This window comes from Aptenodytes patagonicus, chromosome W (genome assembly GCF_965638725.1).
Source record: "Aptenodytes patagonicus chromosome W, bAptPat1.pri.cur, whole genome shotgun sequence".
NCBI classification, from domain to species: Eukaryota; Metazoa; Chordata; class Aves; order Sphenisciformes; family Spheniscidae; genus Aptenodytes; species Aptenodytes patagonicus.
The window spans coordinates 15396853-15409269 of record NC_134981.1 but is presented as its reverse complement, the minus strand read 5'-3'; the positions used below and the strand labels follow the sequence as shown (position 1 = coordinate 15409269).

Genomic DNA, 12417 nt, shown 5'->3' with positions numbered 1-12417 from the left:
GAGCAGCATAAAGCCCATGGAGTGATCTCAAATATGCATGCTGAAAGGGAGAGAACTGCTTTTTCTAAATTCTGTGGATGGTGCTTGTCTCAGTTATGCCGAGAGCAAGGGTTAGGGTTGGCATTAGGTTTGGATTTGGGGACAGCTAGTGCTCAAGCACTCTATTCTTTTTTTCCCTATTTCCTTTTTTTTTTCCTATTGCCTTTTTTTTTTTCTTCTCCCCTATTTCCTTTTCCCCTCTCCCCTTTCTTCTGGTAGTGGTGGTGAGGCAGGATTCTTCACTGAAAGGGTGGTCGGTCACTGGAACAGGCTCCCCAGGGAAGTGGTCACGGCCCCAAGCCTGTCAGAGTTCAAGGAATGTCTGGACGACGCTCTTAGTCATATGGTTTAGTTTTAGGTAGTCCTGTGAGGAGCAGGGAGTTGGACTTGATGATCCTTATGGGTCTCTTCCAACTTGAGATATTCTATGATTCTATGATTCAAGGGTCACAGGCCTTGGTTGAAACTGGTGGCAATAGGTGACAATGGCTAATGTCAAGTTCCCTGGTGCCAGACAGGTTTGTTGGCTGGGTGTTAGGTGTTGACATAGCACATGCTAAGAAGGGCAATTATGAATCTTGCAATACTCAAAGCCACCCCAGTGGGATGACAGATGTCCTCATCCTGTATCTGTGGACCCATTAATTAATCAAGCTCTGGTTTTGGGGTACAGTGTAGACTAGCGAGATGCCCACGGTTAGAGTTTGGTCAGGAGCAGTAGGAGCTCAACGTGCTCATCTCTTTCTGAGTTTTGCAAGGCCTGCCAGGATAAAATAAAGGCTGGTGCTGGCAGCAGTTACATCTTAGGGCAGTGTGAGGAAAATTGTGATTCTTTAGTCATGTTTTGGGATACAGATCCAAAGTTACACTTAACACACATTCTTATCATCATAGTTCCCTATATCAAGGCTGTAATCATCTTTAAATACACGGGTCTGTCTCAGGAACCTCTCTGGAGAAACTCTAGCATTGACCACAAACTTGTATAACATCCTTGTCTCCAACTGCTTTGTCATGCTTAATATCACATTAACTAAAGGCATTTTCTCTCAGGTTGATTTTCAGTGTGCATTTCCCTACTATAGACATAGCTTTCACAGGGGTTGATGGTTCCCAGACCCAGGCAGGGCCATGGGAAGGACTGCCACCACCATCACCTCAGACAGCAGCAGTAAGTGCAAGCTGCGAGTCTTTAGTTTAGATCAACCATTTGTCAATCGAACATACAAATGCAGGCATGAAAATTATTATGGCTCAACTATTTGAGGAGTGATAGCATTATGGAACAGTTTCCTGTTGCTTCTCATTTTCACTCTGTTTGTATAAACTCTGTGCTTCAGGATAACCCATGGCTGCAGAGCGATGCCAGTGCAGTGCAGAGATTTACAGTGAGTTACATGATCAGATGGAGTGGTGCAGGGGGTATTTCCAAGATCCATTAAGGTCATTCTTTTGAACAGTAGCTGTCCTCCTGCAGGGATTCTGAAATATATTTGCCTTCTGGGAAACTTAGAAAAAAACATATAAATATTTATAAATGTACCCAGTGCAATGTTCAGCTTGACACTTAATGATGAAAAGCTGTTCCAGTTTCAGATATTACACATGCAGTTCTGCCATCCTTTTAAATTGTTTTCTGTTTCCATGAAAACTGTTAGCCCTTCCTCTCTCCCATTATTCCAGTTAGGATTTTATTACTGTAAATAAAACTCTGTAGTACCTAACAAGGGGGGAGACTGTAACACCCTGTCTTCCTCCTGTCAATCAATATTGACCGGCTCCAGCCCTCTGTGTCACTGCAAGTGTTTGCGAGTAGTATCATCTACCAGCATATGCCTGGAGTAGTTTCTAATGAGCTCTGGTTATTTGGTCCTGGTGGTTCTGTTTTCCACTGTGCAGATAAGCTATATTCCTCAGAAAATAACAAGATCAGAGGCCTCCTCACAGGTAGTGTAACATACACTGTTTTTATATAGAGAGGTATTTATGAATTGCAGGTTTAGAGATGCTAAAAGTACACAAAATCCTGTTCCTGCTGCCTGCATAATCACTGTTTTTCAACAAGGTAACTGAGAAGGAGGTAGGTATTTTTAAAATATTCCTACACAAAAAAAAAGAGACTGAAGTTACCCCCAACTGAACTGGTAAAATGGAATAACATTATTTGTGCTCTTAAATTTGTGTTTAATTGTGATGAAATAAAGTAAAAAAAAAAATGCAATTAGCAGTATTTTCTTTGAGAAAGCTAAAAAGGACTCAAACTCTTGCTTGTGCATCTAAAACTATGTATTTTTATCAAAGCCATTTTATTCAAACTAGTTATAAAATTGCAGCAATAAAATCAGATGACTCCTGGAAAGGTAATATGATATATAGCAATTGCTTTGAAACATAATCGTTTCATAAAATGTGTTCTTTTGATAGTGCAAGGTATTTGCATTACCTACCTATAAAATTTTAGAGGAAGGGAAAATAATAATAATAATAATGATAAAAGAATATACAAAATAAGTGATGCACAATGCAATTGCTCACCACCTGCCGACCGATGCCCAGCCAGTTCCTGAGCAGCGGCCACGCCCCCCCGGCCACACACCCCCCAGTTTATATACTGAGCATGACGTCATATTGTATGGAATATCCCTTTGGCCAGTTTGGGTCAGCTGTCCTGGCTGTGTCCCCTCCCAGCTTCTTGTGCACCTCCAGCCTCTTCGCTGGCTGGGCAGTATGAGAAGCTGAAAAGTCCTTGACTTAGTGTAAGTACTGCTCAGCAACAACTAAAACATCAGTGTGTTATCAACATTATTCTCATTCTAAATCCAAAACACAGCACTATACCAGCTACTAGGAAGAAAATTAACTCTATCCCAGCCGAAACCAGGACAGAGAGTTGTGCTGAAACATAGGTGTTCTTAAGCAGTATTCCCAGGGGGTGAATTAGTTGGTTTTGTGAAGGCTTTCAGTTAAAAATTAAAGGTGTCTTGAGTAGCAGATATTGAAGGGGAAACCATATGGCAGATGAAGGAATGAGTCAGAGAAAGTGAATCACTTCATATTGTAGGCACAAATTATCATAAGTCTTAAATTTCTTGTTCAGGATTAAATACTTCACACAGCAGTCTATTATCCCCTGCAGTATTTTCTTTCTGACTCAGTGTTGTCAAGGTGTGGTAGTGTTCAAGCTCAGACATAAGCATGTGGCTGTTGCTGAATAGATCCTGTAGGAAATGCTTCTTATCAGTTAAAAGAATAACTTAAAAGGAATCAGTTAACCGTTACCTGACAGGAAAATAAAATTTTTTGTCATTCAATCCCCAACGTATATGTTTCTAAATTTGTATGCATTTGTATATATTAATATCTTTGCTGTATTTCTTCTGACACTATGACATAATGTCACAAAAGCAACAGTATACATATTTCAGGCAGCCTGATCCCCAGAGGCTTCTCTACCAAAGTTGCCCCTGGTGAATCCAGTGTATTGACATGCAAGTGAAGCTCAGCTTCTGAACAGCTCTGGAGAAAACTCCTGAATGCCTTAGGTGCTATATCTGGTAAAAGCCTCTTTACCTGTTACCTACAGTGTGCTAAGCAATAATGCTGCTGGACTTTTCCAGTGTCATTAAAAAACCTAATGAAATTCCTGTTACTTTAGGTTGTTGGTTGGTTCACCCTGGAGTGGCTATCCAGCTAACAGAACTGGAGATATCTATGCATGTCCTGTTGGTACATCCAAAACCACATGTAAAAAATTGAATTTACAAGGTAAGTTGTAATGAATAATGTCTTGCTACAATTGTTCAGTTTTTCCTTGTTTTTATACCAGGCCAATCTATCTAATAAAATAACAATCAGAAACTAGCAAGACCAATAACAAAAATAGGTGTCAGCAGAGAATGTTGCTGCACCGGCATGCAGAGGAATTTCATTTTCATTGACAAGCTCAGCATTCCTTGGTCTTAACCTCCTTGAAGAATAAAATATAGATCTTACTGTATATTATAAGGCTGTTTCTAGAGCGATCTCTCTCTTGTCCTTTTCACTTGGCTGTTCCTGAGTTCTAAAATTAACTGTCGGCAAGCACTTACAGGTATTTTTACAGCTGCCCCTGTGATATTGATGTGAACTCTTTTTTTTGCCTTTCTGCCATTTATTTCACACATTCCTAAGGTGGATTTGATTTCTGACTTATTGTATAACTGTATTATTATTATTACTGTTTGCTATATCTTTTCTGGAAATCTTTTTGTTCTACCTTTATAAATTTTCTTATAGTCATTTGTATCAGCCCTAATAATGTTAGTAGTAGCAATATATTTACTTTATACTTGAGGGTTCTTGTTGTAAGGGTATGTGGAAGAGGAGTGTCTGCTCCTTTAAGGGTATCTGGTCAAGGACCTTTTTCAGTGCAACAAGAAAAGGAGGAAGCCATAAACAAGAACATGCAGGGACACAAACCTGACCAGCAAATGATCAGGGAGATAGTGATGAGAACCAAACCTGGTCAGTCACACTAATTGATGGGCTATCAAGAAACTACAGGCACCTCTTCCAGGAAAATCAACCTGGAATTTGCAACTGTTAAGACTGTAAACCAGGGGGACCCCGGACTGGGAGGAGTGCAGGAATTGATGGAGCTGTACAAACCCATGGGGGATGTGCAGGGGAAGGGGGAGCAGGGAGTAACAAAGAGAGGGGGATAGGCAGAAAAGGGTATAAAAACGGGTTGGTTGCATGTAAAATGGGGCTGGTCAGGATGCTTGTTTGGCTGAGCCCTGTGTCTGATCATCGCAGTCTGTCCTATCTCCTTATTAAATCTTTTCTTAAACTATCTCTCTGCATAATCTCAGTCTCTGTCCCGTGTGTGTGCTGCAAGGACTGTGCCAGCTACTGGTGAGACCTCTGTGTGTGTGAGTGAAAATTGGTGCCAGCTACTGGAGTCAGGCCGGGGGTGTGGGTGCCCTGGCCTGTGGTGCCAGCTACTGGAGCCAGTGGGGTTCTTTAACTTCCAGCCACTGGGGCAGCAATGGTATGTGTCCCAAAACCACCTGCTGGGCGGGGGACCAGGGTGAGTGAGGAGAGTGAGGGGCTCCACACTGACTGCCTCGTGCCGGCTGCTGGGGCATGAGTGTCTGTATCTTCCCCAAACTGTGTGTTCATGTGTGTGTGTATGTGTGTGCGTTCATTTATTCGTTCACTAGCAAACTTTAAGCTGGACCAGCTGGCTTAGGAGGGGCCTCGGGTTGGGCCTCGGGGTCCGTGCTGGTACACCCAGGGGGACTTGCAAATGTGGAGTGCATGAGGGACGAGTGTGTGAGTGCTGCCTGTTTGCAGCGAGCACCAAGCTGGACCAGCCAGCAAGTAGGGGACCTGTGGGGTGGGTAAGGGGGCCTGGGATCCAGGCAGGGATACTGGTGGACAGAGGGGCCATGCTGGTACTCAGAGGATCCACGAATGTGCACGTGCTTATGAATCCGGAGTGTCGTGTGTGTGTGCCTGCACTAGTGACCTTCAGTCTCTGCCAGCACAAGAGGAGCACACCCTGTACACGGGTGCTGCTGAAAGCAACACCTTGTCTGTGGCAGTCTGTGTGACTGGCCGTTTCAGGGTCCTCTGTGTGTGTCTGTGTGTGTGTGAGATGTGTGCTCAGCTTCACTACTGGTGCCGCGTCCCTCAGCCTGGGCAGAGGCTCCAGGTCCCTGGGCACCGGGCTGGGTTCCAGCATCCGGGCAGGAGGGTCCTGGGCCGGAGCGGCTGGCAGAGACAGGCACACTCTTAACATCACTTAACACTTGTTACATTCTCATTTTGAATTGCACTTACTGAATATACATTATATGAAGCCTTTTCTGCTGCTGTGTGTTTGCAGACTAAGTATAAAATGGGATTCACTTTCAGATACAGTGAAAATACGGGACCACAGAGTGTGCCAAGATGCCTACTTTATGCTTATTTGTGGTGCAGCACATTTCTGTCCTCCACCGTTCCTTCCACATTTTTGTCTAAAGCATGATACTGGATGAGAGGAGTCTGGTGTCCTGAGGAATGTAACAGTAGCTGCTCAGCTGCAGCTACTCAGCCAGCCAAAAATACTCAATGGCAAAGACGACAATTTCTTCCTCTCTTTTGCCTTCACCTCACTTGAGAGCAGGTATTCTAAATGGCCATACTTAATTCATGTCTATAATTAACGGTTAGCAAGTTTTTGACAAAGATTAGCTTTCGTTTCTTTTGTCTCAGAATTTTATACGGCCATTTGGAAGAGGCATCTTAGATTCTGAGAAATCAAGCTTTAGAAAAGGAATTCTAACTTACTAAATTGGTTCTACATGTTATTTACTATTCTGTCATTATTTAATCTCTTTTTATTTCAGCTTTAATAAATATTCCAAATGTGACTGAGATAAAGGAAGACATGAACCTTGGCTGGACTCTAATACAGAACTCAAAAACAAGAGGATTTTTGGTACGTATTGAGGACATATTCAATAGACACAGAAATTTCTGAGGAGAATGAAGAAATTAGAATTCTCCACACTTTTTGATTAAGTCCAAGCTGAATGTATTTTATTATGCAGCATAGATTAATACATATTTTGCATATTTTAAAACACTTTAAAATATTTTAAAATATTCCATCCCACTGTCATTACCTATTGTAATCAGCTTACATCAGTTTGTTCTTTGCGCAGTGCTGTGCCTTTAGTTAAAAGGAACAGCTCCCATCTCCCTACATGTAAAATCTCCCTTCTATATTTAACACCCCACAATCATTCTCCTTTGTCCTTCGGTTTGCTAGACAAACACAGAGTTTTTTGGCTGAAATGCCCTTTTTAAAATATACCCCTCTCAAACATGAATGACCAGATCTATGCTGTATTCCACATGAGTCTTTCCAGGGCACTATATAGTGTATTTGGTATTTCCCTAGCACTAGAAGTGCTTCTTGTTACATTATCTTCAGGCCATATTTGCTTTGCATGTTGGCATGTTTTTAATATGTGATCTCCCAGTTTTCCCCTGCATTAATGATGCATCTTCAATTTCTGACTGTAACAATGCTAGAACATTAGAGCATTTCCTTTTTTTTTTTAAGGTAAAGATCAGCAAAGTTTATTAGAATATTTTTATTTTTTGGTCCAAGATTAACATCACAATTTTGAGTTACCATTAATACAGAAGAAAACTAGAAAACAGGCAAATGAGATTGATCTAAAAAGAACTTCAAAATAAAAATAACTAAATTAAAGACTTTCCTCCAGCTTCATAGTTACTGGTATAGATGATTTCTTTTGTACCTCTCACCTCTGTAAATATCCATCTTTTCCAGTAAAACTAATCATGCCCCATGTGGCAGCTAAAAAGAGCACTTATCTCAAGATCAGATAATGTAGATATACTTCCTTTCTCTTGTCTAGAAAATCTGCCATCTTGTCAAATATGTTAGGATAGTTTGATGTGGTCTGCCACTGGTAAACCAGTGTGTGATTTATCTCATTTTCCATTTACTTCTGCCTTTAATTACCTTTTTTTCAATATTCTTGAGAAAAGGGTAATGATGCTATTCACTCTCTCTTCTCTTCCTAAGTAGAGACGGTGCATTTTCTGTTTTCCAGGCTCTCCTGACTGGACAGGGCAATCAGAAAGTATATGTAATGAAGCTATCATTTCTTTCAGAACTGTTGGACAGAGGTTATGTAGAGGTTATGTTTTTTCCTTGAGTTCTTTTAAAAAGAACCTCCCCCTCCAATATCCTCATGACAAAATACTGTCTCAGTATCTGTCTTTTTTATCTAGGTACTTTTGTAAAAATTCTTCTAATATCAGAGGTGTGGCTGTCATGCAACCAGCTGGTTGATCTAGCTGAAAACGTTTCTTTTTAAAGAGACCATTTTCAGCAAAGAAGCAAGATTATTTTCCCTGGAAGGCAATGAAACACATAGCCGAGGAGTATGTGAGGCCAGGGCCAAACTTCTTTTAGCTGCAGCTAAATAGGACAGTGCATACTGTGAGGCTGCACCCTCACTGGAGACGATGAAGAAGTTTAACATAAATATTTTGGCAAAGTGAATTTCCCTTGGGAACAAGGCTTCTCAAATTAATAAATGTGTGTTTGTGCACTGATCACAAAACTCTTCAGTCTGGTCACACTGTTGGTGATAATCGAACATACCACAAGAAAAGCTCCTCTGCATGTTTGCAGCGACCTCCTGGTTAGTGGAAGTACTTCTCTGCATGCTTATAAGCGATGTGCAAATACCAACCCTAGTTTTAAACACATAGTTTGTAGAGCAGGTGGCTTAAAGCAGCACAGATTCCTTGCAAACCAAGTCACACTCCCTAGAAGTTATAGCTGTGCTTAGTCTGGAGAGACCAGCTTGCAGGAGGCGGCACTAGGATGATCACAAAATATTCACAAATAGAGAATCCTTTTTATGAGAAAGTCTATGAAAGGGGTTACCTGACACTGTCACAGTGATAGCAAGGGATTTGGCCTGATAATCCAAGAGGGCTCCTCTGATCCTATATTCCTGTAGTCCTGCTTATTGTGCTTTTGTATATGGATATGGTGAGGTAAGTATTTGTTATTTTTATAGTTTCTCTTTTTTGTTATTTTTAAAGACTTGTGGTCCCTTGTGGGCACATCAGTGTGGAAGCCAATACTATGCAGCAGGAGTATGTTCTGAAATCAGTCCAAGTTTCCAGATACTAAGAAGCTTTTCTCCTGCTGTTCAAAGTAAGGCAACATGTGCAAAACAGATTCAATTAAAAAAAACAGATCAAACAAAGTCAAGATACATTTTGTTGGGGACTTTTAATTTGGGATTTTTAAAAACATGTATGTGCAAAAAGTAAAGCCCTGTGATTCACGTGTAAGGACTGACAGATTCTGATCTAATGCTGATATGAATCTGGACTCGCTCCTCTGAATTCAGTGGATTGCACCAGAGCAGTGAAAATGAAGACAGGCTCAAAATCTGCATATGCTTCTATTGAGTCTTCATTCAGGCAAAACCTTCCTGATCTGAAGTATTGCCCATGTGAGACCTAACTATGCACCTCTGGATTTAGCCAGAGAGTTGTAAGTACATTGACGCTGAAAGTGCATTTAATGTCCACTTTTTATTTTTGTTTTAGAGTGTTCCTCTGTCAAAGATGTTGTGGTGGTTTGTGATGAGTCAAACAGCATTTATCCCTGGGATGCAGTGTGAGCATTTTTGAAAAAAATTGTACAAGGCTTAGATATAGGCCTTAACAAAACCCAGGTAAGTCAAAGACATCTTTGAGAAAGACAAAAAAAAAAAAGGTTTTATTAGCATAACTACAGTACCTCCCCCAAGGCCAGAGATTATGCAGTTGTCCTTTATCTTTCAATATTTGGGTTTTTATCTGACAGCTAACCTATTCCAAAGGGGGTTAGTAATTTGATTCAAAACATAGACCAACTAAAATAGAAGTCTAGGTTATATCTAGTGGATTCAGATCTCTTTCATATATTATATGTAAGAATAATTAAAATGCAGTCTGTGGGGATGTGGTAAAAGTAGAACAGTTTCTTTTATGGGCTTTTCATATGGCTCTTACTTTCCAACTGCTGCATCTTTAAAATAGGAATTTTTCCTGCTTGGTTACTATCTGATCTTTGAGTTCTTTTTTCCTTTTAATTTGATGATGGTAAGGAAAATTTTATTGCCTTTTTTAAAACATTTTCTGTCTTTGCAGTTGTCCATTTTTCATAAACACTTCTGGGAACAAAGACTGGGGCACTGGAAATCTCTCTCCCTAAGGCTGCCTTCTTCCTTGGGCTACTTTGGAAGCGAGGTGCTTAAAAGCTAGGCTTCCTGCTCAGTCCTTTCCGAATCTCACCTTTAGCATCTTCTCCTCTTTTTTTTTCTTTCATACTAAATGTACGTCTTAGCATATTTATTTAGCATTCACCTGTATTAAAAATAAAAAGGGTTTGCAGCACTGTCAAGTAACTAACTTTTAGGATTTCCTTAGAAGAGATCAGAATGAGGTGCTGTCCGCTTGCAGAATTTTTGCTATTTTCTCATTTTTCCCCAGAGCTCCCTGTATTATTGCTGTCCATAAGCTCTTCCAGAAGTAACCAAGCAAACATTTAATGCCTACTATTTCAGATTGTTTGCATTAACATATTGTAGTCCATAATAAATTACATAAGATGCAAGAGCATTTAGCTTGCTTTGCTTTCCAAACGTGTTAATATTAATTGATTTTATATGTGTTGAAAGAAAATGATAACCCCATATGCATCTGCAGATCTTTTACTCCAGCCTCACAAATAATTAAGCATCGTGATTCTATGTAACTGATTGTAACGCGTGATAATCTAACAATTTCTTTATTGCATAGGTGGGTTTAATTCAGTACGCTAATGATCCCCATGTAGTGTTCAACTTGAATACGTATCAAACAAAGGATGAGGTTGTTAAAGCAATGGAGGGAACATATCAGAAGGGAGGAGATCTGACTGATACTTTCAAAGCCATTGACAATGCAAGGTAAAACATATTGATGATTACTATGCTACTATTGTAACTTATCTTACAAGTTGACGAGCACATCCTGAATGTCATTCCCACTGAAAGTGCAAGTGCTTGGAGCCTCTGAGGAGGTTCCCAGCGCCAGGCAGAATCCATCAGGTACATTTACAGTGCTCCGTGCAGAACAGTACAGGGATATGTAAACTAGACTTTCTGAAAAACAAGTCCTTAACCTTTGGGTTAAACTCTACACTAAAGTAGTTCTGGTAAACAACAGAATTGTTTGGGCTGTCTCAGATGTCTAAACATGACAGTGCATCCAACCATGGACAAGGTTTTAGGAAAGATACAAAATCACTGAAAGAAGTAAAATTTATCCAGGGATTCAGTGGGACCGATAACACTCGTGTTTGCAGGTCAGGCCTTGGTTGACTGCAGAGAAAATAAAATCGCTTGTCTGGTGTCAGTTTGTCACTGTAGCACCAGCAGCATGAAAAACAGGAAAAAATTAAAATTATATACCATGACTCTGAATACATATACAAACCAGGTCTGTTCCTCAATAGGAAGATGCTATATTGCAATTGAATCAAGGACAGAACTCTAGACCAAAATACATGCTGAATCAAATGGCCTTGAAAATCTTATTTAGGGACAGAGTCAGCCTTCAGTGGAGTCCAAATTTGCAGTAGTATTGAGGAACCTAATATTAATACTCTTTCCCTTTTGTTTGAACTTGGTGGAGCCAATTCCTGGCTACTCTGGTGTTACAAAACATTAATAGTTCTGATAAAAAAACCTTTTTATTTAGAAACATTTGTACAAAAAAAGTTTGTTTTCCCTGGAATGTACATTTCTATCAGAAATACCATCCAGTCCTACTTTTTTTTTTTCCCCCTCTACTTCCTTGATTACATTTCTGATGGTTCTTTGAGCAGTGCTTTGAGAAAAAGCTAATACTTTCTCTTCGCTGGGTAAAAAACTGGCTGGACGGCTGGGCCCAGAGAGTTGTGGTGAATGGAGTTAAATCCAGTTGGCGGCCGGTCACGAGCGGTGTTCCCCAGGGCTCAGTTTTGGGGCCGGTCTTGTTCAATATCTTTATCAATGATCTGGATGAGGGGATCAAGTGCACCCTCAGGAAGTTTGCAGACAACACCAAGTGGGCGGGAGTGTTGATCTGCTCGAGGGTAGGAAGGCTCTGCAGAGGGACCTGGACAGGCTGGATCAATGGGCCGAGGCCACCTATATGAGATTGAACAAGGCCAAGTGCCGGGTCCTGCACTTGGGTCACAACAACCCCATGCAGCGCTACAGGCTTGGGGAAGAGTGGCTGGAAAGCTGCCTGGCGGAAAAGGACCTGGGGGTGCTGGTTGACAGCCGGCTGAACATGAGCCGGCAGTGTGCCCAGGCGGCCAAGAAGGCCAATGGCATCCTGGCCTGTATCAGAAATAGTGTGGCCAGCAGGAGTAGGGAAGTGATCGTGCCCCTGTACTCGGCCCTGGTGAGGCCGCACCTCGACTACTGTGTTCAGTTTTGGGCCCCTCACTACAAGAAGGACGTTGAGGTGCTGGAGTGTGTCCAGAGAAGGGCAACGAAGCTGGTGAAGGGTCTGGAGAACAAGTCTTATGAGGAGCGGCTGAGGGAACTGGGGTTGTTTAGCCTGGAGAAAAGGAGGCTGAGGGGAGACCTCATCACTCTCTACAACTACCTGAAAGGAGGATGTAGCGAGGTGGGTGTCGGTCTCTTCTCCCAAGTAACTAGCGATAGGACGAGAGGAAATGGCCTCAAGTTGCGCCAGGGGAGGTTTAGATTGGACATGAGGAAAAATTTCTTTACTGAAAGAGTGGTTAAACATTGGAACAGGCTGCCCAGG

General features: G+C 41.4%; 1 protein-coding gene across 1 annotated transcript in view; it reads left to right on the top strand.

Moving 5' to 3' along the window:
* LOC143172172 (integrin alpha-2-like) overlaps nt 1–12417 on the top strand; it is a 67771-nt gene that overhangs the window by 11895 nt on the left and 43459 nt on the right. The window contains 5 exon segments of the mRNA XM_076361425.1: nt 3695–3804; nt 6414–6505; nt 8662–8776; nt 9178–9305; nt 10414–10562. Of these exon segments, the coding sequence (XP_076217540.1) occupies nt 3695–3804; nt 6414–6505; nt 8662–8776; nt 9178–9305; nt 10414–10562 (594 nt within the window).